This window comes from Lutjanus erythropterus, chromosome 7 (genome assembly GCF_056507025.1).
Source record: "Lutjanus erythropterus isolate fLutEry1 chromosome 7, fLutEry1.hap2, whole genome shotgun sequence".
Classification (NCBI taxonomy): domain Eukaryota; kingdom Metazoa; phylum Chordata; class Actinopteri; order Lutjaniformes; family Lutjanidae; genus Lutjanus; species Lutjanus erythropterus.
The window spans coordinates 21580172-21608032 of NC_139323.1; the positions used below are offsets into that span (position 1 = coordinate 21580172).

The window sequence follows — 27861 nt, forward strand, 5'->3', positions numbered from 1 at the left end:
CATTAATTAAACAACATTACTGGCACAGTCCCCTGATTGTACATAAAAGTTGAACATATTCAGACGATAAGCTTGAAGAATGAAGCTCATTGTGAAACAAAATAACGAAGCAGCCATGCGCCAGACATGATAAACAGCCCCAACAGCTAACAGTGAGGTTGTTTACCAGAACCACCATCTGTCTCTCTGGGTTACCGGCTTACCGGTTGGGTGCTACCAAATCTCGCGATAACTGCCTGGAGGCGAGCTGCACCCGCGAGAATGTCGTTTCGCGCGCTGAGGCTAAGCTCCAGTCACATTCCAGATTGACAGCTCTGGCAGCCAATGAGCTAATTTTGCTTAGAGGAACTCAACCAATGGCGAAGCGGAGTTTTTAGAGCAGGCGGGATATGAAAGTCTTGAAGAATAACTCATTGATCGATCTCCAACAAGGCATAGAGTTGGTCGTGCAAACCCTGCATTCAAGTTATTCGGGGTAAAACGTGCGCTTTTACTGCCTAAACGTCAATTTATTGTTTTCTCTTGGACGAACAAACAGGTAAGTCATCTTTTTTCTCATGTTTTAAGAACTTTTAGAATTGTACTCATTGATATCTTCACTCAGTAGCTAGCTTACTATGGTTAGCTAACTTGACAAAGTCCTACCTCGTTTCTGTTTGACTTCATGAATGGTAATACACCAAGTTTCCTAGCAAGCTAAATATAAAAATCAAAATAAACCAACATTTTTAGTCACTGGGACTGTTTTCTTGCAGTTAAATGTTCCCTGTTTTCTTTTAATTAATAATATACCAGTTGAAAGCTCCCTAACAATAAGTTGTAACGTGGTTTGCTGTGGCTAAGCATTGATGGGTGGGTGATGAACTTGACTACAACGAGCTCTGTTATCTTGTGTTGTTTATCTGCAGTATAGCTGCATAATGTGCAGCACATGGTGACATTTCAACTAGCTTTGCCACCCCACCGCTTCCTGTGAAGCAAAACAAATACGCTAACCTTAAACAGATCGCTTATTTTCTTTTTTTTCCGCACTGGCTTGCGGGGAAGTAGCTGCTGTTTTCGTCTGTATTTTGAAAAAAAAATGAATGGTGTCGGTGAAGTAAATCTTCTTGTGTTGGTGGAAGTAGTTTCTTTTCGATGTTATTGCTCATGTTTTGTTCACAGGTTTATTTCGAGCCAGCAGAGCGAGTAGGACCTCAGCTGAGAGCGAAAAAGTAAAAGCAAAGCAGCCGTCCGCCTCGCTATTTACCACTTATTGTATAAAAAAACACGGTCTATACGAGCAAAAGATCGTTTTAGCATGCTAGTATTTGATTACAAACTGCATCTAATGTAGTATTTCGGTGTGTTTTATTGTGAGAGAGCACAGGCACATTGTTTGCTAGCGCTCCCTCCCGTCCGGATGTGCTTGCTTTTAAAAGAACTGGGAGTGGCCTGCAGCTCAGTTTCCCGCACTGTATTTAAATCAGCTTGTTCCCTCCCTTTCTCATATTCTGCTGAAGTGACAGCCCAGTGCTGACAGCATTACAATACACGGACCACGCACTGGCATAATCATATTTCTGCTACAGAGAATCCTTTAATTCATTCTTTCACTAGACTTAATTTGGTGTAGACCATAAAGAAAAACGACCCAAGCATTAATGGTGGAATTGGCAGCTTTTGATAAGGGTATTAAAATGCTGGTTTCGTATGGACTGCAGTGTAAAAAAAGGAGGAAAATATTAATTCTATGTTTGATCAGCTCAGTGTGTGCATGGCCTTCGTAATTACAGTTGCAGGGACAATGTCTATTGTCCATTACAAGAATACAAGGAAATTTACCTTTGACATTATACATAGAAAAGAAACACAACGCGAAGTACAAGTAAATTACAGGTATTTGAAGACATCACCTTTGGCTCTAGGAAATTATGAGAAATTTTCACTTTTTTTTCGTTGTATAAACCAAGCAACTAATTAATTAATGGAGATGATGACTGACAGATAAATTGAAATTGTAAATACTTGCTAGTTGCAGCCTTAAAGTAGAATAGAAACAGCTCATAAAGAGTAAGAGCACGTTTCATCAAATTTGTTTCAAATCTTAGTCAAAATAAACAATTGAGTGTATCATTTAATATTCCTCTTTTAATACATGCTGACATAACAAAGAGTCATGACTTATTTTGTTGCAAAACCAACCCAAAAAACAGCACTGCTGCACTATTTTTCCAGGAGGGAAAAAATTAAAGTATTGGGTTTGATCTATAGGCCTACATTTACTTCGTCTATTACTTTTGTTTTGTTGCTGCTCAGACTTTTGAGAAAGTACACAAAACTGTCTTGCTTCTAATCACTGACACCGGAGGTGAAAATGTGTACAATCAAGTGACCAGTTGAACAAAACCGACCACTGTGATTACATACAAGCATCTAGTAAAACAACTACAATTATTATTGTGGCTATAACTGGTCATTGTTTGGCTGTTTACACAGGGCAGCTGCAATGTGGATTCAAGTGCGCACAATGGATGGGAAAGAAACCCACCGGGTGGATTCCCTGTCCAAACTAACCAAGGTGGATGAGCTGCGTCTCAAAATCTCGGAGCTCTTCAACGTGGAGCCAGAGAGACAGAGGCTTTTCTACCGTGGCAAGCAGGTGAGGCAACATGGTTGAAATTTTGTTCAGAGATGCATCTTTGATGTTCATGGTGTTATTTTTTGTCATGATAAGTTCAATTCAGAAAGCCTCGCCAAGTATTCGTTTTTTTTTGTTTTTTTTTTAAAAAGCAACCTCTTCACCATAGTTAATAGAGGTAATTTGTTGTAGTTTTTATTAAATCTCAGTTAACATTAAATATTCATTATGAGAGGAATATGGGTGATAATTCTGGCTCATTCTTGACTTCTGCTTTAACATTTACTCATGACCAAGACATAAAATTCATGGAATACAAAGCATGCATTAACTTCAAAGCATTTTAAAGAAACTTAAATTTCCTATCATGAAAAATATCTCTCGAGTGCACAGGCACCATCAGGAAAAATGAGTGACCACTGAAAAGGAAAATGGGAAGCACTACTTTTCTTCTTATAACCTTGTCATATTTTTTGTTTTTTTTTAATCAGATGGAGGATGGCCACACCATATTTGACTACAACGTGGGCCTTAACGACATAGTGCAGCTGCTTGTTAGACAGAAGGCGCCCCCTGTTGATGTCATCAAAAGCAAGGACAAAGAAGCTGAGCTCTCCGACTCTGATTCTGGTTGTGGCTCAACCCAGAGTGAGTCTGACAAGAGCTCAACTCACGGCGAGGTCGAGAGTCAGGCCGCTGGCACCTCTGCCCAGATAAACACCCCAGAGCTCATTGATCCGGGGTTTGGATTTTACAAGGTGGGTTTTAAAGCCAATGGTTGGATCAAATTAAGTGTTAATATTTAGTAGTTATTTGTTACTGTTGCTTCGTGGTGAAGGGGGATATTGAATATTTCTGTAGTTAAGTGGTGAGAGGTAGTGTACGACCTGCATTCAGTCCAAGTTGGGAAGAGGTAATGAAGCATGGTCAAATTACACGTGTTGACCCAATTAGATCAATGACCGGTGTGGGTTTAACATGCTGGGGCCCATCTAGGACTTCTGTTGTACTTTTGAACATGTTTAATTTCGAGGTTTGATTATAAAAAAGTTCTTTGTATTGCTGCTTCTAATAACAACTGTAGTCCTGTGATACCTCAAGATAATTATCTTTATTTCAGTGTGCAACACTTAACATTAAGTTATTATATTCAGTTGTGTTGGCTACTCTTGCTACCCTTCACTATAAGTAGGACATATCCATCACTATGGATACTTAAGCTCCCAGTTGACATAAATCAGTATAAACATCATGATGGTGACCAAAAATTATCATTACTGTTATTGGTAGCTATTTACAATGAGGTGTTCAAAGAACGGTAATCAAATATGGGTTTTATTATAATTTAAAAAACACAATACAAACCGTTGGAAAATATTTACTGTGGTTTATTTTGAAAGTGGTAACAGTTTCGTCCCTAGCTGTCAGTATAGTTCTTCAGAATTATTTGTCAGATTGTTGAATACCTTTGGAAACCCCCTCCTCCCATATCTTTCTGACAGCTGTGTCTGACAGCAATGTCTGGAAATGGAGGCTCTAACATTCACACACATCATACGGTGATTGGCCCGCTGTGTGGGGGTGATAAAGGAGCCAGAGTTTGAACTTCTTCCTAGTTCTCTTTTTTTTATTATATATAGAACTTTTGTGTGCATAGTGAGTGCAGTGCCTTCCAGGAGAGTGTGTGTGAATCTGGACATAATTGTGCACATTTCAAACAATATCACACCTCCTCCCTCTCTGATGGCTGACTTTACACTCCAAGTTTGAGTGTGACTACAACATAACTGTTTTTGATTTGTGAGGTGGTAGAGCATGAACTACTACTAATGTATGTGAGAAATTTGCGGTCATACTATGTATGTGATTTATATCACTGTGTGAGCAGTTAACCGTTTAACATTCCCACATCTTTATTTTGATGTCAATTTTTGTGATGTTTGTCTAAATTTACTATGACTGCATGTGGAAAATGCAGTAGAGTTTTGTGTGAATGACTACAATAATATTTGCAAAAATGTGAAGTCCAGTAGTTTGGCACCTTTGCAGACTTTTTGTCTTTTTATTGTCCACTTCATCGTCCAACTAACAGGGCTGAGGTGGTTGTTCATATGGTGAACACTTGGCGTGGCTGTAAAAACAGAGGAGACTTGTATAAAATGGGGGTATAGTTGCTGGAATGTGTTCTGTCTCCTTTTCTTCTCCTATCCTCTTTCAGACATTGAAAATGTGTAATTTGACTCCATGTTTTGAAATTCTGCATGTAAAGATGAAAGCCTGACAAGACTTGAGATATTCTGATAAGCCATTTGGCAATAAACAAACTCAGCTTTTCAAGAACACATGAGATGCGTTATGCTGTTAGCAGTTGTGCTGAAACGTGACTTAAAATGTCCCCCAAGATCTAACCGTTTCTTGTCTGGTTTTGAAGATAAATGAGATGGTGGACGCAAGGGACTTGAACATGGGGGCATGGTTTGAGGCCCAGATTGTGAATGTCACCAAGACGACGAAGACACCTAAAGAGGAGGATGCAGAGGAACAGCCAGCAGAGGAGGAGATACTGTACCATGTTAAATATGAAGAGTAAGAATCCTTTTTTCTATTAGTCCTAATCAATTTTTCCGAAACTATGTCCATCAGTAAACACTCTGACTAGATTCTTGTCTCACAAAACTGTCACATTATTGTTATTGTTATTGTTATTGTTATTGTTAGTAGTAGTAGTAGTAGTAGTAGTAGTAGTAGTAGTAGTAGTATTAATATTAGTATTAATATTAGTATTGTTGTTATTGTGAAAATCAAACTGTTAAGCCCAGCCAAAATGATTATCATAAATCAATAACATCCTCATGTAAATCTTTGTTTTGTTTGTCAGGAATTATAGTTGCAGAAAGAGAAAGTAACTGGTTTCATCAGAGAAAATGTTAAAGACTACAATCACACAGCACAACATTATAACTGATAACAATGACAATCCAGTAGTCCATTTGTTCACTACAAATGGTGGTCAGACGTCAGACGGAATGACTAAACATGGCAATGGCTTTGAAATCTTCATTGTGAGCTAAATTGACATTGAAATAAAATGTAACTTTTAAGTAGTGAGTAGCCCTAACAGTTGAGGCTTTTGGTTTTCTGTGGTATCTCTGGCTTAACCCTCCTTGAAAGGCACTCTTGTACTGGTAAGCTTGCAAGTGTGTTAGTGCTGGAGGAACATTAATCTGAGTGGTGTAGTTGTTCAAACCTACTGCACTTCCAGGCAGCACAGTGGAGGTGTAGGAAGCACCTGTGGGTGGTGTGTGGCTCACCTCTGAACTGCAAACTGACATGCCATCACATTTATTATCACAGCTACCCGGAGAACGGGGTGATTCAGCTGCTGGCCAAGGATGTTCGTCCACGGGCCCGCACGGTGTACCAGTGGCACCAACTGGAGGCTGGAATGATCGTCATGGTCAACTACAACCCGGATGACCCCAAGGAGCGCGGCTACTGGTATGACGCTGAGATCCAGAGGAAGAGGGAGACGCGCACCCTGAGAGAGATCTATGCCAAGATTATCCTCGGGTAGGAGCTTTGTTGCATGTCTTTGTTGTAGCATTGTGCAGGAGCTGCCACAAATTAAAAATCTGCTGAGCCTGCTGTCTGGCAGGTGATCATCTTGTGCTCTCATTTTTATCTGTATATCAAAATTTGTTGGGTTTTTGCATGCCACAGGAGCAGGTGGGCAGACAGTTATTTCCTGCTGTAGTATCAAATTAGATTGCAGAATGTGATACTATGTACTAGTAACATTTGAAGTTGCTGTTCACCACTGTCTGTGTGTTTGTATCTCATTCACAAAGAGGAAAAAATATGTACTTCTCTCTTTGCGATAGTATTTTGCATAGAGAAACTTGTTTGTCGGTGCAGTTCCCTGCTAATTTGCCTGTTTGTTTTGCAGTGATGCTGGTGACTCTCTTAATGACTGCCGCATCATGTTCCTGACCGAAATCTACAAAATTGAGGAGCCTGGGTCTCTGAGCGACACCCCACTCGGAACTGAGAGTCCACTAAAAAGTAGGTTGAAGGATGAAATGTTTAAATTAAGCATGTTCGTAGCTATTGGCACTGTAAGGAATTTAGATTTGTGAATCATCAAGATTTTGAAACTTCAACAGTTGATAATTAGTTTATGACACCTGCCTTATAACATGATATAAATGTGTGTCTTTATTCAGGATCAAATGGACCTGAGTGCAAGCGCTGTAAGGATGATCCTAAAAAGAACTGCACGTGGTGTAACTGCCACATCTGTGGCATCAAGCAGGATCCTGACAAACAGCTGCTGTGTGATGAATGTGACATGGCCTTTCACACTTATTGCCTGAACCCTCCACTCACCTCCATCCCAGATGACGAGGACTGGTCAGTATTCATTAAATATATTGCTATATAAACATTTGTTTGAACTTTGGAAATGAGTAGATATATGTTGATGATTAAAGAGCGATATGACGCAATGGTGACACGTAATTGTAATGGCTTTTTTTTTTTTATGCACTCACTGTTTACCTCAGTGTAGACAAGTCATGAAGTGTCAGAGGTGTCTAAATGAATCAAAACACTCATGAGTCTGTTTTGTAAATCAGTAGGCCAGCACCCAGATTCCAGGCAGTCTTTGTAATATTCTCTTCTGTTATCGAATTGTTGTGCTGGACATGACCCTTACTGTGCATATCATTCTGTCTCAGGTATTGCCCAGGTTGCCGTAATGACTCCAGTGAGGTTGTTTTGGCTGGAGAGAAACTGAAGGAGAGCAAGAAGAAAGCTAAGATGGCTTCTGCCAGCTCTTCCAGCCAGAGGGACTGGGGCAAGGTGAGTGCTGCCAAACATGCAAAACAACTTTTTTAAATTGTATTTAGGTCTTTTAAATTATGATTTAAGAGACATTAAAACTGTTGGTTCTTACTGTTGTTGAATTGAAACAATGAATATTGTCTACCAACGCACAACTTTATAAATAATCTTATGTTGGCACTAGTTACAGTAGAATAGTGTGTTGTGAGAAATAACCTTGGAGCTTACGTGCTCACTGTCCTTGTAAACAAGTAGATACAACACCAAACTTCATGTTTAACACCAACACTTTAATATACAAATGATGTACTCCGCCCCCTCCAGGGAATGGCCTGTGTTGGTCGAACCAAGCAGTGCACCATCGTCCCATCCAACCACTACGGCCCGATCCCTGGTATCCCCGTAGGTTCCCTGTGGAAGTTCAGAGTGCAGGTCAGTACACACATCTGAATCGTAGCTGTTGCAACATATGTAGTGCATAAACGATACAAAGGTTTTGTGTGGTCATTTATTGCAGTGGCCAACAATATTGTTTCAACTCTTTGACTCTTTTAGGTCAGTGAATCTGGCGTCCACAGGCCACATGTTGCTGGAATTCATGGCAGGAGCAATGATGGTGCCTATTCTCTGGTCCTGGCAGGAGGTTATGAAGATGATGTGGTATGTTTTTGTCTTATTTTAATTTCAGTAATATATAAAAGTTGGGGAGGATAACTTTTAATGAGGTTATAAAGCCAAGTCAGTTTTATTTATGTAGCCCAATATCACAAATTTGCAGTCTAATTATGACTTCCCTGTAGTTTTAATGTGCATAATTGCCATGTGTCTTACATTGTAGGATGATGGTAATGAGTTCACTTACACGGGCTCTGGAGGGCGAGATCTTTCTGGAAACAAGAGGACTGCGGAGCAATCATGTGATCAGACACTTACCCACATGAACAGGTATGATACTAAAGGGCATCACATTCTAACTACCTTTAATCAACATAATGTCTCAGTTTGTGTTGAATTCTTTTGCATACCTAAATTGTCTGGTTCTCACCAGGGCACTGGCTCTGAACTGCAATGTCCCTGTCAATGACAAACACGGAGCCGAGTCCAAGAACTGGAAGGAGGGTAAATCTGTTAGAGTCGTGCGTAGCTGCAAGGGTCGCAAGCACAGTAAATACTCCCCTGAGGAAGGAAACCGTTATGATGGCATATATAAGGTATGAAGGAATACTGAATGTGTTTGTGTATGTGCTTTGGAGTTGTAAAACTGGCTGAAGATACAACATTAGACCAGCTATTGAATCATGGGGTGTGACAATTCATTGTGTTGACTATTCAACTGCAAAGATCTGCTAAAAGAAATACGATGAATTGGTGATCCTCACCAGTGCTGCCAACGGCTAGCTCTAGTTTGAATAACTTAAATGTTTGATTAATGATCTTGTACCTTTGGGTATCTATTTGTAGTTTTACTTGGTGTCGTTGACTTCCTTCAGGTGGTGAAGTATTGGCCAGACAAGGGCAAGTCTGGCTTCTTGGTCTGGCGGTATCTCCTGAAGCGTGATGATGATGAGCCGGCACCATGGACCAGAGACGGCAAGGACCGCATCAAGAAGCTCGGCCTCACCATGCAGGTAGAGCTGATCCTTCAGTCTAAATTATACAGGGTTTCTACACAGTATGAAAATGTATTGAAGTGGATTTCAGTCATTTTTAAGTCTGGATAAGTACAGAAAAAAGAGTATGGAAAAAAAATTGTTTCCAGACTATTGCTCCTATTGTGTTTTCTAAAATGTATTTCTAAAAATAAAAAGTGATCATAGAAGTACGGAGTATTCCGTTCATCTGTCACTGTGTGTGTCTGTCTGTGTCTGTCTGTCTGTCTGTCTGTGTGTGTGTCTGTGTGTGTTTGTGTGGTTATGCACTGATGTTGTTATGGAGAAAAGTTTGTCAGTTCATAAGGAAACCACAACTTTATAGCTACATTCATCTTTTCCATGCACACACTGACTTAATGAGGCTGCACAGTTGCTGTAAAAAAATTTTTTGGCTCGTATGAGCTATGTTATCTAGCTACAATCTTCTCTCAGTTATTTGGCAACATGATGGCATATACGATTTCAAAACCGTTCATTTACATAATAAACTACTAGCTGTTTGTACTCACTCACTTTTTCTGATATACATGTGTGGTTGTTTTCAGTGATGCTGGGATATGATCAGCTCCCAATTAAATTAGAAACAAAATATAAGGTTCATGGCTAAAAACTGGATACTTTTAACACAGTTTTGACTTAAAATAAAATGACAGGGGAAAAATCCTTATTTCCTCTTTCATGTTTAAGCATGAATTGTGCAAAACCTTTCATACATCTTAGATTTTTAATGGATTTTAAATGAATTTGACATAATTTGAAGGAAGACATGTCTCACTGAACATATATATCAAACAATAAAACTTGGACTTATGCTACTGTTTGCATAGTTTCTCAACAATGAACTAACATGTAAATTTAGCATGTTAATATTCAAACTCTTAAACTAATTATGTGGTAGTGTGTGAAACTCTGAAGTCCATGTTAACCTGCTGAAGAACATGTTAAAGTGAATGCAAGCATTCGATGTGTTTTGAGCTGATCCTAAACAATAGCATAACTTCAGGTATATGGGCTTGATCTTGTTGCAGTATCCTGCTGGTTATCAGAAAGAAAAGGAGAACAAAAATGAAGTGGAAGAGGAGGTGGAGACACCAAGCAAAGCAAAGAGGAAGAGAAAATCTCAGGGCAGCGGTAAGTTGCGTGTGTAGAAGGGTGTCAGTGTGTTTACTTTCACTTTCACCTACTGTATTGTTCAACAGAAGTTCTTACAAGCCTGCTGTGAATCATCCATGAGACATGCATACCTAAGCATATAATCGGCCACTTTGTCTACTCCACAACTCCTTTGTGAATTTAAAATGTGTTTCTTTCTGTCAGATTCCAACAAGTCCTCACCAGCCAAGACTCCGAAGAAAATAAAAGTAGAAGTGTACAAGCTCACCAAGGAGCAGAAAGCCCTCATCAAGAACGATGAGGCAAATAAGAAAGTGTGGGATGAAGCCATGGGGTCACTGTCACTTGGACCGGTGAGGAAGCCTTTTTGTTGGGTGAAGTTTGAGGTTATGTGTTGGGGGTGGGGGTGGGGGCTGTGCTGCTGTCCAAAGACTAGCCTCAGCCTCAGTAACTACATTATTTTTTTGGTTGAAACTGAGTTAAAACTGGAAGTGAACCTGTTCGTCTGTTTGATCTTGTGATAAAGTTTCAGGGTTTTTTGACAGCTACCTACCAACTGAGAAACAGGGGTTCCCCTTAGGGTTCAATTTTGCTTTGTTTTACAGAAATAATGGTTTAGAATTGCTGTAACCAAAAATTAAGCATAGTGAAATAACTTTAAAGCCATTTTTCTTAGTTGTACCATTTGAAGCTACCGCAGTTCGGCTTTGTAGGGAAGGGTTGTAGTGATGCACTGATACAGTATCATACAGTATTGGTCCAACACTATGCTAATGTGCTCATACTTGTAAAACTACTCCAGTATCACTTCACGAAGAGTAGCTCCTTCCACACGAGCCATCTGATAACGCATCTGAAGAACAAATGTGATGCAGAGTTCAAGGAATTTGCTAATGCTTAACCTATTTTCTGTGTTGTGCCATCATTATCAGCCTCAACATGCTGTAAAGTAGTGTCAGGGGAATGCAATGTAAAACTGAAACTAACTCAAATTCTGTGACATTTAGGCAATAATAATTTGTAGTGATAAATAAGTGGTGTAGAGTTTAAAGGAAGCCCCAGCATAACATATTTACAACAAGCCATTCTTAATGCATCCAATTAGTGTGATATAAGTTGATGACAAATATGTCCAGCATGTTATACCTTGGAAACAAATAAGTATGATTGTCAGGAATACATGCTATTGCAACAGTGTTCCTGCATATAAAGGTCTATTGACAACAAGACTGTGCTGCTTATAGCAGCTGAAGGTTTGGTTTGTGTGATTATTGGAACTTTGGATTCAAGTGGTAGAAAGGTCTAGCACTGACACAGTGTGAATGAGTTTTCTCCACATGAGTATTTTGTTAAGGAGCAACAGAGGAGCTTGTTGAAAATTTTGCAAATAATTGAAGTGCTCAGGAAAAATTACAAACACAAAATGAAATAGCAGAAGGCTGTGTCTGTCACTAAAAGCTACTGTGCTTTAAACCTTCTGCTCTGGGCTTTTTCAGAACAGTTTGTAATGTGTTTTCATAAATATTAATGTTTTTGTTTTTCTGCAGAAATTCTTGAACAAAGTTGAAGAAGTTTTCCTCTGCATTTGCTGCCAAGAAGTGGTCTTTCAGCCCATCACCACAGAGTGCCAACACAATGTCTGCAGGGTAAGAAACTGACGTTGTCTCAAATTTTGGGATCCGGCGTGACTGTAAACTTTGGAAAGTTGATGGATTTGCAACTCAGTAGCAGCTGCAAAACCTAAAGTGGGCTCCATGGATAAATTGCAATTCAAAATGATGGGCTTTCAGTCTGTAAACTTTTTTTTTTTTTTTTACAAATTATCAATTATTCATCTATATTCTATCTATAAAACAATAGAGGGATGTGATACTGATGCCAATGGAATACTTCATTTGATTTCCAGTTTTCAAAGAATGGTTACCTTAAGCATTGTGGTAGCTGTAGTAGGGCTCAGATGATATGCTTATCTCCCATTTGATACTATTTTTTACATTAGACCATGGGGGAAAAGTGAATCATACACTTACAGCATGTGCAATGCACATCATATGCCAGTCATTCTTTATGTTCTTTATTATTACTAAATTAATAAATTGATTTTAGGAAAAGTAAAGAATCACAGTACTTGAGAATCTTTTCTTCTCCTTCCACCCTTAAGCTATAGTAGCTTTCAATCTATTGGCACATTCCCATTATACACCCACCTCTGTCAAATGTCACTGAAACTATCAAATGGACTGTAAAGACCCACTAAAGAAGGTTATGAAACATAAGTTGATATTTCTGTTATTTCTTTTTTCCTACAGGAATGCCTTCAGCGGTCCTTCAAAGCAGAGGTGTACACCTGCCCGGCCTGCAGGCACGACCTGGGCAAGAACTACTCCATGACCGTCAACAAATCCCTGCAAGACATTCTAAGTCAGTTTTTCCCAGGGTACAGCAACGGGCGATGATCATTGGTTCTGCCTACCCAGCCCTTGAGGAAACGCGATGTAAACTGTAAGGGGAATTTTCAGTAGAGGCAATAAAGAATCAGTTTCTCTTAATATATTTTTTATGATTATAAAACTACAATTTTTGTGGACTTCAGTGCTACCATTTTTTCACGTTGGATCTGCCATGATGTGTAGTTAATGAACTGAAAATTCCTTTGTAACTGTACCATTACTCCGTTAATATCTTGACCCGTGATTTTTACTCCCAGCGTTTCGTTTTGTTCCATTAACTAATGCTAATATTATCCATAATGTAAAATGTTTGTTACTTTTAACTAAATCCCTCCATGTTTAGCACTCCTTAAGAGAGCATTACATCAAAAGTGGTTTAGCTGTTTGTGCCCAACTTGTTTGGAAGTTTTTTTTTGTTCTTGGTTGTTATTAGAAGCTGGAAATTAGCTGGTCTGCCATTAGTTTGGCTGTGGTTGGTTGTCATTTTGATGCAATTTTAAAAAATCTGATCATGCCATTGTTATAGTCAGATATGACCTTAAAGGCCGTTATGCATCTCTTATAGCTATAAACTGGTCTGTACTGTACTTAAAAAAAGTCTCCTGCTTGTTCTGTTTCTCTGTTTACAAACACAATCTGCTCAATTTCCTGTTAAATCAGTTGACAAACTAGACGAGATGACACTGTCTTGACAGGCATCCAAATGTGACATTTTCTGTTTGTCCTGGCATGTTCAGATGGTTGAAATTGCACAAACATGACATTTTGTGAGAAAAGCGCCTTTCTGAAACTAAAGCTGCTCTATTAAATGTAGATGAGACCAAGCATAGAAGCACGAACTGAACCAGTTAGTGTCTTGTTGGGGAGCGGTGTCATCAAATGAGGTTGGCTTTCCTAACACGTATCGGTTCCTCAAATATTTTCACGCAGTAATTCTATATTTGTATATGACGCTTGAGAGAGTTGGTTCAAAAGTCAAAATGGTTTTAATATAACCTTGAAAGCTGAACACAATTGATTCTTTAAGGCAATTATATTCTGTGCTGATAGATTTGGATTTCCCCGTTTTTAAAAAGGTTCACTTTTATAAATCCCAAAGAAACAAGTGCTTAACCAAGAGTGTAATGTAGAACTCCCATCTATCTAGCTCTTTAGACATTGTCCCTGATACTCGAACATAATTGAGTTTAGAAACTTTATTTGTATTTTTTGATAAAATTAAAATTTGTACTTTTTCATCTTTTTATAATCTATCACTGCCATCTGTGTGGGGGGTTGTTCTTTTTGTCTCCTGTGGTCACTTGTGATATCTGACCTCCATTTAAAAAAAACTAAACAAAATGCTGGCATTAAGTTAGAGCGTTAATGTATTTCCACACAGTGCTCCTGAAATTTGATATTGAGTCAGCTAAATTATCTGAATTTGTTATATATTCTGCTGTTTCTTTTGTCTTTTATGAATATATGGTGTTGAATTTCAACAGCAGTGTGTGACAGTGTCCATCCACATGCCAGCATTTTGAGTTTCAATAGGGAGACAAAGATTTGCATAGACTGGGAAATGTATATTTTCAGAAATTGTATAATTTTTAGTCCATTTTAGTTTTGATATGTAGTTTTAGAATTGCTTGCACATGTTTGGTGCAAAGATTTGTCAATACATTTTCAGTGTTATTCAATAAAAAAGTGAAAATGACTGTGTACTGATGGAAACTGATCTTCTGTACCTGTCTTTAAGGGTTTAGCTATGACCTTGATTCAAGTAATGATCTGTCTGTGCCTTTTAGTTCTAATTTTAAGTATGCAACTAGAGCTTTTGAGTAATTGGTTTGAGTAAGAGTCAAAATTCTCAAAAATGTGAATATTTTCCTGTCTCCTGAAAGTAAACTGAATCTGGGTTGTGGATGTAATCTTGACCTTTAGGAAACACTTGACAGTTTTCACCATTTTTAGGTCTGTTATAGACCAAACAATCGGATAATGGGGATAATCGTCAGATTAATCAACAATAATCATTAATTGCAGTCATTAACAAATCGGATTTTTTTTTTAAAGTTGGATCTTATTTTAAGATAGAACACAATGTTCGGCGTTTTCGACAAACTGTTAAACTCACAGGTTTCCTACTAAAAGATGTTTACTTGCACCGGGGTATTTTCTTTTTCTTATGGGCAATGGGGCATAACAGCCGTTTGCGAACCCGGCAGTGTCTACGTGAGGAGCGTGCACATACGAGCACCTGGGACGCATAGTAGTAGTAAGCCTATTTTAATTGGTTTGTCTGAGAGTCTATAACAGAATGAACCAACCACAGCGTCGGATTTGTGACAAAGCATTATATCATCCGGGTAAGGCAACCAATCGCAAGGCGTACTTTCTGGGGTGGGCGTGACTCCGAATAGCCCCAGTTTGCTAATGTTAGAGGAAAATCGATCCAGGGAATTTTAACAAAACCGAACCAAATTGACTGATCAAAGGAGGGAGAGGGCGATACTTTGCCGCAGGAGGTAATATTTCTTCTAACGGGATTCATTTTATTCAACTAAACAGAGCGTATTCTCGTGTAATTGTGATGTGTGCTGTCCGTCGTCGCGGTGTTTTGTTTTTTCTAAATGCAGATATGGAAGTAGCTAACGCTAGCTAGAAGCTAGCCGATGTTAGCTAAGAACACATAAACGTGAAGACACGGCTAAGTGTGGTTCTGCTTAAACGGTTGCTTTTGCGTAGTTTTACACCTTTGATTAAGGCATTTGAATGTGAGTTGCATATTGTAGCTACACATTTTAAAGCGCTTCAGCTTACAGCTTTTTGTTCGTTGCCATCAGAGATAGAATGCTAACAGTCAACGTTAATGTTAGTTGTGCAGAGCCATCTTCGCCCTTGGCTGCAGCAGGATCAGCTTGTAACAACGGCTCCTTTCAAAGAGAGCAGCGTCGTTTTACTCTTATCAAGTCAGTGAAATGAATTCGCTATAAAGGGGACAAATGCGGTACTAGCAGCTCATTACTTATTAAGGGAGAGCAGCGTGCTGCAGTATTGAAACTAGTTTCAGGCCCAGATGGAGTTAAAGGGGCTGTGTAGGCCCCTATTTTGTTGTGGTTAGACAGCTGGGGGTCATGTGGCCTTCCATCATCTGAATTGGTTAGTCCTGGTTAGAAAGAGGGTCTTTGCTTATGAAACAAGATTATGAAATTTTGGATGAGTTAGAGTTACTTGTTAAAGTAACACTTACCTGTAAGTTGTTATTTGGGTCTGGTTATGAATGGCTAGTTATTTTGGAAGGCAGGGCTATCTCAGTCACTGAGCAGGAAACAGTATTATGTTGGAGTGTACTTTATTTACAGACATAGTAAATTCAGCAAAACATACCTACCTTTTCATCCAGCTGCTTGAAACCTGGCTTTGTCGTTTTTAAGCACACGACATGTTTCCTGCTCTCTGGGGTGATTAGGCTTCATGCAAATGACTTGCTGGATCGTCTCCATTTGCTCATTTGCTTTTACCTTGTAGTTTGAACTCACAGTACAAATAAGAAAGTCCAGTTTAGAGTTGATGTTGCGTTTTGGGAGAGAAATGGATGAAAGCTGTGCATATTATATATGTGTGTATGTAGTGGTAATTCATTGCAGGTGGGGACAGGATTCAGTGTCGTTGCTGTGTGGTTGACAGTGCTAATGCCATTTAAGTTCATCTTGAATCAGATAATGTCTTGTCACCCATGTGTGGAACAAGTTGATTTTTTTAATCACTTGTCTCAAGATGGGGAAAATTACAAAAACTATTGGGTCTTTGATGTATTGCAATTCTCTCTTGAAGCGTTCAAGTAGGCTTGGGAATATATTCATATTACATTGTATGTTATTGTGACAATAGACTAAATATCATCTTAGATTTTAGATATTGTTATATCATGATATGCCCTAAGTGGTTTCTTTTTTCTGGTTTTAAAGGCTGCATTACCATTACAGTAAAATGATTAAATTTTATGAACTCATCAGACTGTTCTAGCTATTCTATTATTTGCCTTCATCCACTTATTCATTATATCCACATTACATACTTAGTAACTTTATTGTGTAATATTTTGTGGAAGCACCAATAGTACTCTCTGCAATATTGCTGCAATATCGATATCAAAGAATTTGGTTACAAATATTGAGATATTATATATTTTGTCCATATCACCCAGCCCTATTTTGGTGGCAGAATACTATGTGCCTTGTTGATGAATACACAACTTTATTCTCTTAACAGACAAATGCTGTGCTCTGTGTTTATTCATTATGGCTATGTTTTTGATCCAGCTAGTTATAACTGTTGGATCAAACCTATCCATTACCATGCATGTAGAGCTGGGTGATATGTTTGAAATTATTCAAATTTCAAATATATCAATATGAAATGATATTAATAATGATTTTTCACATTTTGTCATATATCAAGACATGGAAATTACATGCAAAACCCTAAACAAAACTGTCAAACTGATGTTCAAACAATGAAATGTTGTGCACCAAGAATTAGTTTTTGATTTTAAACTCCATCCACACAACAGAGACTACAGCATTTTTTCCTACTATATGGCCACATTTTTGAGTATTATGAAGTGGATGAGGAAAAGGAAGCCAGATAAGAACCACATGGTATGTGGGCCTATGCTTTGTCATTGTGAAAGAAAATATTTAAGAAATAAAACTAAATTTGAAATTGCATTAAATGTTTCTAGAGTAAGAGGGAAAGCGCAACCTGTGGTTTTAATGTTAAACATGGAAATGGCAAGCAAGTGTTAAAACAGAACATGTTAGAGTTAAGTTTTTGAACATACCCTGGAATATTTTAAGTAAGTCAAGAACTCCACCTGTGTCTTTACTCACTTATGTCAAGTAGGACAGAAACTAACATTGCACTAACAAATAAATTGACTAATTGTCTCTGCTCTAAAATTTCCTGGTGCAGAAGTGTTTGCCCTCAAAGTCTGTGTTTTATAGAGGTAGCCTAGTTCTCTCAGGGGGCCTTGGAGCCACCTGTGTGCTATGTGCTGTACTTGGTGTTACTCGTTGGTCAAACACAAGCCTCTGGGCTGCTACAAGTTGTACAGCTTTCATTCACATAGTAAGCAAGCAACACTAGTTGCCAGTAGTGTCAATATTAGGGCTAGGGGTGGAAATGTCCTGTAAGACAAAGTTAGGTAATAAGTTTCTTGACAGTGTGTGGATGACAAAGAGAGATAGAAATGGAGTGTGGCAGTTGTGACCAAGATGAGAAAAACAGAATGTAATGTATTTGCTGTTTGTTAAAATGCTTATGCAAAACCAAAATTAAATCATTTGCAACATCCAAGTACATTTGCACAGCAGTAGACTACAGTGCACCTGTCTTTGGTTTGGATGTGATCAGGTGTGGGTTATTGGGACTACATCCAGCTAGACGCATTGTAATTCCCTTTGAAGCAGAAAATGCAACAACCACTAGATGGCATTAGGTCAAAAAAAAAAAATTGCAATATGGCCAAGTGCAATATCCAAATCACATAAGCTGCAGTTTTGTGACAAGACAGCATTAGACATTAGTACTGTAGTGCTGTAGAGATGCCCCAGACCTATGATTCTTGTTCTCCATATGTTAGAAAATGTATGTTTGGTACAAACCCCCAACAAATGTTGCTTTATTGCAATTGATTTTTTTTTTTCCAGTGAAAATTGTGATGCAAATATGATCACTCCCTGAAATGTCATGATATTATTTTAGGGCCACATCACTTACCCCTATTCTACTCTTGGAAACACAGACTAAAGACTGAAGTCTCATTGGTCAGATCCACATAAGATGATGGCAAAAAGGGTAATGACTCTGAATGTGTTGAACACCCAGCACGGAGATTGAACATTTAGTTAGGTTATTTAGACTCAGTATAACCTCATACAACTCTTTCAGGCTTATCGACACTGGATAATGTGTACTTACTTTTTAAGTAGCTAAGATACAAACCCCTCAATTGCTTCATGCCTCCTGTCCTGGCCTTAACCCACTGTGTCTTCATCATGCCCACAGTGTCAAGAGTCCTGTTCAGAGCTGTTGTAATGTTAAATCTCAGGTGCCACAATCCCTGTCAGCCAGCCTCTGTTGGTCCCTGAGGTTTATCCCATAGGACTGTTAAATGAGCTAACCTGCTAATGGTAGCTACAGCGCAGTTAGCAACAGTGCACTGGAGAAAGAGATCCCTGTTGCAACAGCCCCTGCGACTAATGGCAAAGTGCAGGTCCTCGGGGGAATTTTAGGTGTTTTTTTTGTTGTTGTTATTGTTTTCTGCGTCTAGCGTAAATGAAAATGTGGTTGACTAAGACTCTTGGTCAACTATTAGGAGGTAAACTGTTTTTTTAACCTCCTAAATGTTACAATAAGTGGCATGTTCAAGTATGGTGTTCCTGTATTCTTTGAAATGTGTCATTTAAATGAATGCATGGCTGCTAGTAATGACTTTCATTTTCACTTGACCCTTCGGTGAGCTCCACCTCCAAACAACAACTGTCCAATCATAGCTTAGCAACCCTAACTAGAGCTGTCAAGCATTGCATTTCTCTACATGTTGAAGTGGTGTGCAGTAGGCTCTGAGAAAAGTGATGCTCAGCATTTCATGAGTCTGGATGGTGGCGTCTTTTTTTGAAGTCTCAAAAACGTGAAACAAAAGAGCACAAGTGTGGGGAATGGATTAAAATATTTAACCTCCAGCCAAACTTGTTAGATACTACTGCATCTGGGGGTTTGAGGAGGAAGATGTGTGCAGATACAGAATCAAAATGGGCTGACAATGATTCATCTCACTCTGGCTCGCAGTCACATGTCCAAGCTGTGTTAGCTTAGCTTAGCTCTTATCCTGGCTGTCTTCTGCGTTCACATTCCAGCTGGGTCAAAGTCTGCTGCACTTCCTTTTCCACATTAATGAGTATATTTCTGTCATCTGTCATGTAGATATATCTGCCATATTCAACATCCAACCAGTGTTTGCTGAGATGTAAACTAACTTTATCCTCAGTCTTGTAGCATTAATGTGGTATCATGTACGCAGCTGCTAGCTAACTTTACATTTATACTTTCACAGGTTTTTTGTTTTGAAACATGTCAGATGGAAACATTATGTCAGCTGGAGACTTCTCAGCCAATTTAAGGAGTTAGCATTAGCTTGCATCAGCCAGCAAAACTCAGGAAATCTGCTTGTGAGTCATTTTAGCTGACAAAATCTACCATCATCAGCCAGGAATGAGAAGCTGCTTTTGTTACATCTGCCACCATTATCATCAAAACTGCAGAAATGCAGTGCAAGAATGTTAGAATGAAGTTTGGCAGATGTAGCAACAATTACAAAGGAGGGCGGTACTTAGCAAAGGGTCAATTAGATATTAATAATTTGATTTATAAATGCCAGAAAATCTTAGTCTTTCCACTGTTCAGCAATTAATAAGTATGGTTTAGTTGAAAGGAAATCCTTAATCCACTGCATTATATTAGAAAATATTCTTGTCCCCTGATGCCCGACCATCGCTCCTCGTTCCTCTCCGCTTTATATCTCTCCTCTCCCAGCCTGCTGTTCTCATCACTCTCGGTGTCAGAGCTTTTGTTAATCACCTTGGTAGAGTAGACTGTTTCCTGGCATCAAGGTTGACCCCATATGTCTTGGAGGCTGTGTTCGGTCCTGGTCCGGCCGTGTTCACTGAGAGGCTGCTGAGCCTGGTTTCTGCTCCACTGGTGCTCTGGGCTGCAGGTCCAGCCAGATGCAACAGGGGTTCCCCTTATAGGGTTAATTGAGCTAACGATAGCTAGTTAGCTAGCTACAGCCAAAGATAGTTAGAGCAGAGAGTGTAGTGAGCAGCAGTTTGTGGTTACTCTGGTGATGACCTGCCCCCTGTTTTTGGAGTTACTTTTGACAAATGGCTATTTTTTTTACACATTGTTCGTTTAATTCTCTGAACATTTACATGTCATCCACTTTGTAGCTGCTCCCAATGTGGTTTACAAAAACATTGCTGGCAGTTTGAAAAATGCTGAAATAAACTGAATATTTTGTTTTTTTTCCATGCTCTCCTCTCCAGGTTTACCTGCAACCCTTAAAAGACCCAATGGCTACCGACACGCCTATGGACACGGTGCTGGCTCCTCAACCCGCCACAGCCTCACCCCCTGACACCGCCCTAGCATCCCCTCCTGTTCTTAGCGCAGTCCAAGACCAGATTCCCCCCCAGGAGCCAGCAATGGCGGAAATGGCTGAAACTCCCAACACAGCATTAACCTCAGGACATGATGCTGCTCCAGACCTTGATGCTGCTCCCGTTCTTGATGCCGCTCCAGGTCTCAATGCTGCTTCAGGTCTTGTTGCCACTCCAGTTCTCGATTCCGCTCCAAATCTCACCCCGGCTCAGCCTGCAGTTCCAGCTTCAGCTCCAGATACGGCCTCAGGTCCCGTTCCAGGTTCTGGACTGCCCCCGACCTCTCTGCAGCCACCACCTCCACCAGTCAGTGCCAAGAACCCCAGCTGCAAGATCATGACCTTCCGGCCCACTATGGAGGAGTTTAAAGACTTTGCTAAATACATCGTCTACATGGAAAGTCAAGGAGCTCACCGTGCTGGCCTGGCAAAAGTGAGGACATGACACTCTCACACATATGCAGTCCTTTTATGGCAACGTCTAATTGTTACATTACATTTTGAATCTTATTAGAGCTTCTTCTTAAAGCTGCTGTCTATTCCCACTTAACTTGGCATAGCCAAGCCTCAATCTATCAGACAAATCATTTATTTTGTCGGGGTATTGATAGTTCAGACTTTATACAGTGGAATTTAATGGGTGATTTGATTGTCCTGCAAGTTTAGATATCTGTACCAACCCCAAATGACTAATAAGTACAGCAAAACTTGGATGAGCTATTGAGAATATTTTTGTTACATGTGGTCTGCAGGTCATTGTAAAACTCGATTTCAAGTGTTAGCTTACTGAACATAAATATAAATACCAACAATCTGTCTCCTTCACCAGGTTATTCCTCCAGAGGGCTGGAAGCCAAGGAAGTCCTACGACACCATTGAGGACATGGTGATTCCAGCTCCTATCACGCAGGTGGTGACCGGACAGTCGGGTTTGTTCACTCAGTACAATATCCAGAAAAAGTCGATGACTGTGGGCGAGTATCGCAAGATGGCTAACAGCAAGAAGTAAGTTCCTTGTGCAGAGGCCTTACTTCTTATCAATGTGGTTGCTCTTTTATGATTGACCCTAACTCTTCCCAAGCAGAAGTGCTAAAGATAGAATTATCCCTCTGACATTACCCTTTTAAGACTTTTTAGGAAATCAAATATTAGTGTTATGATTAAGATAGATTGTTTTATCGATACACCTGTGAAATAAAAAATAAAAAAAAAGGTCTACCTCTTCAAACAAACAAACAAATGTTTAAGCCTGTATCTGTATGTCATTTGTGTTTGTGATAAGCATGGAACTCTTTCTGCAAGAACAACATTTTTTTGTTTCATGCTAGAGTTGAAATGAGTTTGGTCAATATTTGATAATACTATTTTACAAAGTCAGATTTTACTTATATCAATCACATTGCCATTTGAGGATGATGGCGTTGTCTTAGGGGAGATTTCCTCTGATTTGTGTAAATGGAAGTGGAAGGATTTGAACATGTGTGTAAGAGTCTTTTTTTTTTTGATGATCAATGTTTAAAAAAAATCAATTTATTGATTCAAAGTTAGAAACCAGTACTTCTGTATGTATGGAGCCTTGTTGCTGTAGGTTTGTTTTGAAATGCCTTTTCTGCCCTCTAGTGGTCATAAAATGCACAAATAAAGTTCAATAAAGACAATAGTACAATCATATTTATATTTTATCACTATTATGTCTAGGGGTGGGCATGTAAAGAATCACTAATATGATGAAATAATAATAATGTTGATATATTACATATAGTACATAATAGTACATAGTATATACATATAGTAACATGTTGTCTTCCTTTTTTCTTTTCTGTGAAGTTAAAGCTATTTGGAAAAACTTCTTATTTAAAAACATCAAAGCTCGTGCTTTTTCCTGCAACATAAATTAGGGGTACTTTTCAAGAGCCATGTCTCTGATCACTGCTTACAGTATGACTGCTGTGTTTTTTTTTTTCAGGTACTGTACACCCCGGCACAAAGACTTTGATGATCTAGAGAGGAAGTACTGGAAGAACCTCACATTTGTGTCACCCATTTATGGTGCTGATGTCAGTGGTTCCATTTACGATGAGGTAGGGGTTGTGTTTATAACTTCCCACTGGTCAGACCTGATTTACTAATCCTGCTTATTTGCTAGATATTTTGATTGATTTTAGGTTAAAAAATAATCTACTGCACTTCTGACATTACATGTTTTAACTGTTTTCTGTGGCAGTGGAGCCTTAATTGCCATTTCAGAATTTCTGGTTTAAAAATATTATTGGATGATCCTGGAACCTTAATTAAAGTACACCCTGTGATTTATTAATCCACTGTAGGGATGCTCATTTAAATAAATTGATTAATGGATAAAAAATATGCCTCAATATAAAAATACCTAATATAAAAAAAGCTACTTTAAAGATTGCTAACATCAAAAAAGGTTTCTTCACCAAACTGTGTTATTTAGCATCTTGCTCAGTGAGAGAATAAGACATTAATAACCAAATGATAGACCAGTACATTTTTGTTTGACTACAGCACCATCTGGTGGACATTCATAGACTTTGAGGACTACTTAGTACATGTTACAAAGGCCTGTTGTCTCCATCCAGGATGTTCATGAGTGGAACATTGGCCACCTCAACACACTGCTGGACATGGTGGAGCAGGAGTGTGGCATCGTTATCGAGGGTGTCAACACTCCCTACCTCTACTTTGGCATGTGGAAGACCACATTTGCTTGGCACACTGAGGACATGGACCTCTACAGCATCAACTACCTGCACTTCGGACAGCCCAAGTCCTGGTGAGTGGCTGTTTTTTGAGTTTTTGAGGCTTTCTGTACAGCTTCAGTCCTGTCACTTATAATTTTAAGCTCGTCATTGGTTTAAAAACCTTTGCTTAGAGCACAGTTTTGAGGGTAGTGTGTGTGTAAACTTCATGCTGCATAGATAATTCAGTGGAGGTTTCAGGATACTCCAGACCACTTTTGGGCTTTGCTCTGATTAGACTTCTTAGGGTTAATTCTGATCTCTATGATACCTGACCAGTCTTCATCAGCAGTTGGTTCTTTTTCTAATACTCTTGCATAAGGGACTTTGCAAAAACTATACTTAACATAATGTCCAAGTGTTGAAGTTATTTTCAAAGTATTTAAGAGTAATTCCTCCCTACCACTGGTTACACATTTCAAAGGGGATTCGATGCCCTTTACACTAGTATATTGAGCAGTTGCTTTTATAATCTGGACAGGTTACTTTACAGTGCACGCTTCTTCAAATGATCATAAAACAGCTCGAAAAATCAGATAATAAAAACACACATTTTTATATAGACACATGGGATAAAGTGCTAAAGCATAGACAACACTGCAGCAGTTAGTATATTTGTCCTCAAAGAGAGTAACTGGATCAGGAGCTGTGTGGCAAGCAGCAGCTGACACATTGGCCAGATCTGTGGGCTTACTAACAGCTGGAAGATAAACCTGAAGCCTTAAAGTGATTAACAACACCATCTAAAGTCCATGTGGAGCCTAACAGAAACATAATCTGCCTGTGTTGTAGAAAAGGGTGGCTATGATGAATCAGGCAGAGAAAACACTGCTTCGTGAGGGTTATTTAAAGTAATTTGTAATTAATACCAGCTCATTTTGATTGGTTGGTACAGTTCTTCAAAACTTTACTGTTAGCTATCATGCAGTTCTTTATTGATAAAGGAAATATTCATTACATATTGTAATGTTTTTTTTATTCAATTTAATCTGTCACTTATTTTCTCCATACACCCATTAATGGTTGAGTCCATAAAATGTCAGGAAATTGTGTTTGAGTCCAAAGTGTGGTATTCAGATTTCTTATTTTGTCTGACTGACTGTCCAAATTCCAAAGATATTCAGCTTACAGTGGTAGAAGACTAAGAAAACAAGCCAATATTCATTTTGGAAAAGCAAGCACCAAAGAATTTTTCTCAGTTTTGCTTTAAAAAGGCTGAATAGAAAATAGTTGATGATAAATTATATTGTTGAGCATCATTGTTTTTTTTCTTGGCTTTTTTTAAAAAAAAAGATGACTTGTAAACGGGATGTTGGTTGGAACTTTCTTGAGTTATAGTGGAGGTATTGGTGTGAAGAAACAGACTTTCTGTTTCTCACACACAAACCCGCACGCAGGGACAGCGGCACACACACACACACACACACACACACACACACACACACACACACACACACACACACACACACACACACACACACAGAAAGGATCATCAAAGCTTAGTAGTCAGGACAGGAGCTTCCACTTGAAGCTCCTGTCCCTGTGGCGCATGTTCTTCCTCTGTCACTTTTCCTGCTTTTTCATCTGCTCTGTATCGCACACCAGGGACTCTCAGCCCATTTATCTCAGTGAATCAGTCCAAAGCACTCATGACAGACCAAGGCTGGAGGGTGGGAAGTTTCTTTTGGGTATTAAACATCACAACTTTATACCAACTACATCATTCACAGTTCTTAGATTCTCGTTTTAGGCTTGTTTTTCAGGAGCAGCAACCTTTAGATTCTTAAAGATTTGTTGGGAAGCTCTGTTTATTTTGCTATGTTGCACATGCATTCTGAGGCTTCCCTGTTAGGCAAATATATAGAGATATTTGATTGTTTTCTTGTATGGGAATAGTGTTTTGACCTTTTAGATATTAGAGCAAACACTTATTGAATAGTATTAGAATTCAGTTTTGTTTGTTTTCTCTTCTGCCATTTCCAGCTGTTATGTTCAATGTGTTTTTTTTTTTGCATGTTTCCCTCTTTACTTTTCCTCTCAGATCACTATTATTTGTCCTGAGATTCCATATGTATTACAGTTTTTACAGCACATCTGAAGAATGTTGTGCAAAAGAGAAATAGCATGACATTGTGATTTTCACAGATATTGTGAAATTTGAGGTTTCATTGTAACATTACGCTTTTGAATGCACAAAACGTTTGCTAAAACCATTTGTAGAAGTTGCTGTATAGGAACTAGTTATCCTCTAGCTTTCTATTTTGTGTATCACTATTACATTTCCCTCAGTTTCTGACAGTCACCCCTGGAGGTCCCTCGTACCTGTGGGAAAAAATGTTTTTTTCTTTTCGTTTTATTCCCCATGATTTTCTTTTGTGTTGTTTCCCATTCTTTATCTACATGTTGTTTTCCATCCATGACGCTGTAGGGGGTGAGCAGAGCCGACCCAGCCTCAGAGCTTTCTAAAATACAGTATTACCTGTGTGTGTATGTAAGTGTGTGTGCATCTCCACTTGCTCTCTCACCCGTCTTCCTTTCTGTCACAGCATGATTCCACCTTTCTCCCTCTCTTGTCACCTCCTGGAGTGGTGTGTGTGTTAGTGTGTCTGTTACCAGTTCCCCATCTCTGTGATGTGATCTCATTAAAATCACCTGTCTTGTCTCGTTTTCACACTTCTCACTGAGAATGGAGATGTATCATTACAATTTACTGTCTGTGTGTGTGTGCGCATGTGTGTGCCTGAAAATACTATTCATCAAGCTGTGATTTTCAGTCTGGTTTTTAATGGGCTGAGCCTGGTGGTGGCAGTACCATGCTTATAGACAGTACAGGATTATACCTGCATTGAGCCTGGATGGCCAAAGTTGGCATCAGATCCCCAATCAAGCTTTACTTTCCCCACAGATTTTTGAAAATATTGACTGTTTATTGCTAGTTTATCGCTTCTAGCTATTTTATTTACATAGTTTCTGAAGCGTGTTTGTAAAAATGACTACACCACAAACAAGCTAGCCAACGTAAAGATGTATACTTCAGGGACCCTGACTGGAAGCAGAAGAATTTGAGCTTCAGTTCTCAGTGGTGGGAATGACACAGGCTTTATTTTACAACAATGCTGATATACATTATGCATCAGTGCAACAGGAGGGTGACAGTATGATCAAGTTATCAGCTACTTACTGAACAAGCCGAACACAAACTCTGCCTGCAGTAATTTGCTGCTCTGTCTTAGTACTGGTTCTGTTACGCAGTCATATGGAGATAATTATGATAAAGTGCTGTAAGTGCATTCTAGTTATCCTTCAAATCATTCCTTTGAATGAATGAGAATGATTGAGACTAGCAAGCTAATTTGTACTGTTTTGTTAAGGCAGCTAAAGCATGTTTACACAGCTAAATATTTAGAGAATGTTTTTGATGATATTTAATATACTCTTTCATCACAAACTAGATTTTAATTCAAGCAGTAGCCATGCACATTTAAAAGTTAATGTTACTCTATTTTTTATTTGAACAAACTATTCTTATGTTAATTAGCAATATAAAATTAAAATATCGTAAAAACTTATATATATGATTAGTTGTTTGATCCATAAAATGAAAACTGTTTCCCAAAGCCCAAGGTGATATCCTTAAATGTCTTGTTCAGTTTATAACCTAAAGATATTCAGTTTACTGAGCTCAAGAATTTGGAGTTTGTTTTTCTTAAAATATGAGTAAATGATTAATCAATCATCAAAATAGTTGGGTATATATGATTATGAATTGTATTTTTTACAGCACATCCCTATGTCAATCAAAATAAAGTCAAACAAAAGAGAAACTGCATGACACCATGATTTTTACAAATGTTGTGAAATTTGAGGTTTCATCGTTATTTCTCGCTCTGGAGGTTCCTGGTACGTGTTGGGAAGAAATACTTTGTTTGCCTTTATAGCCTATGATTTATTTTTGTGTTTCCCCCTTCTTTAACAATATGGTGTTCTTTTTTTCATTTTTTTTTGTTAAAGCCAACATCTACTACATCTGGGGCCAATCCAATTCAATATTGGTATCAGGTGCCGATACTGACATAATTCACTCAGCAACAACTCTAATTTTGACAGGCGATAAATTCAAACTCTGAGGCCCAAAAAGACTTTCACTGTATGCTTACATTGTGAAATATGCAGCTTTAAAATGGTGGATAATTGTTTTTAAGTGTCACAACCCAAAAGCTAA

The 27861-nt window shown here is 38.7% G+C and overlaps 2 protein-coding genes across 2 annotated transcripts in view; both read left to right on the forward strand.

The window, feature by feature from the left end:
• Window positions 1-399: 399 nt before the first annotated feature.
• uhrf1 (ubiquitin-like with PHD and ring finger domains 1) lies at window positions 400-14373 on the forward strand. Its single transcript, XM_084723204.1, has 17 exons — window positions 400-538; window positions 2479-2641; window positions 3112-3378; window positions 5052-5206; window positions 5975-6190; window positions 6567-6682; window positions 6844-7030; window positions 7357-7480; window positions 7787-7894; window positions 8018-8122; window positions 8301-8407; window positions 8511-8673; window positions 8953-9090; window positions 10143-10245; window positions 10432-10580; window positions 11775-11873; window positions 12537-14373. The coding sequence occupies exons 2-17, from the start codon at window positions 2489-2491 to the stop codon at window positions 12681-12683; spliced, it is 2337 nt and encodes a 778-aa protein (XP_084579330.1). The 5' UTR covers window positions 400-538; window positions 2479-2488; the 3' UTR covers window positions 12684-14373.
• A 654-nt stretch (window positions 14374-15027) lies between these two features.
• The window catches only part of kdm4b (lysine (K)-specific demethylase 4B), a 56000-nt gene continuing 43166 nt past the window's right edge, over window positions 15028-27861 (forward strand). The window contains exons 1-5 of the mRNA XM_084723203.1: window positions 15028-15184; window positions 20765-21310; window positions 21707-21882; window positions 22844-22958; window positions 23481-23674. Of these exons, the coding sequence (XP_084579329.1) occupies window positions 20792-21310; window positions 21707-21882; window positions 22844-22958; window positions 23481-23674 (1004 nt within the window). The 5' untranslated portion in view covers window positions 15028-15184; window positions 20765-20791. The remainder of the gene's footprint in view (window positions 15185-20764; window positions 21311-21706; window positions 21883-22843; window positions 22959-23480; window positions 23675-27861) is intronic.

Excerpts from the sequence above, each read along its gene's own strand:
- uhrf1 (XM_084723204.1), top strand. The coding sequence starts at position 2,489 with ATGTGGATTCAAGTGCGCACAATGGATGGGAAAGAAACCCACCGGGTG. Across the intron at positions 6,683-6,843 it reads AACTGAGAGTCCACTAAAAA|GATCAAATGGACCTGAGTGC; the intron begins GTAGGTTGAAGG and ends GTCTTTATTCAG. Across the intron at positions 9,091-10,142 it reads AGCTCGGCCTCACCATGCAG|TATCCTGCTGGTTATCAGAA; the intron begins GTAGAGCTGATC and ends ATCTTGTTGCAG.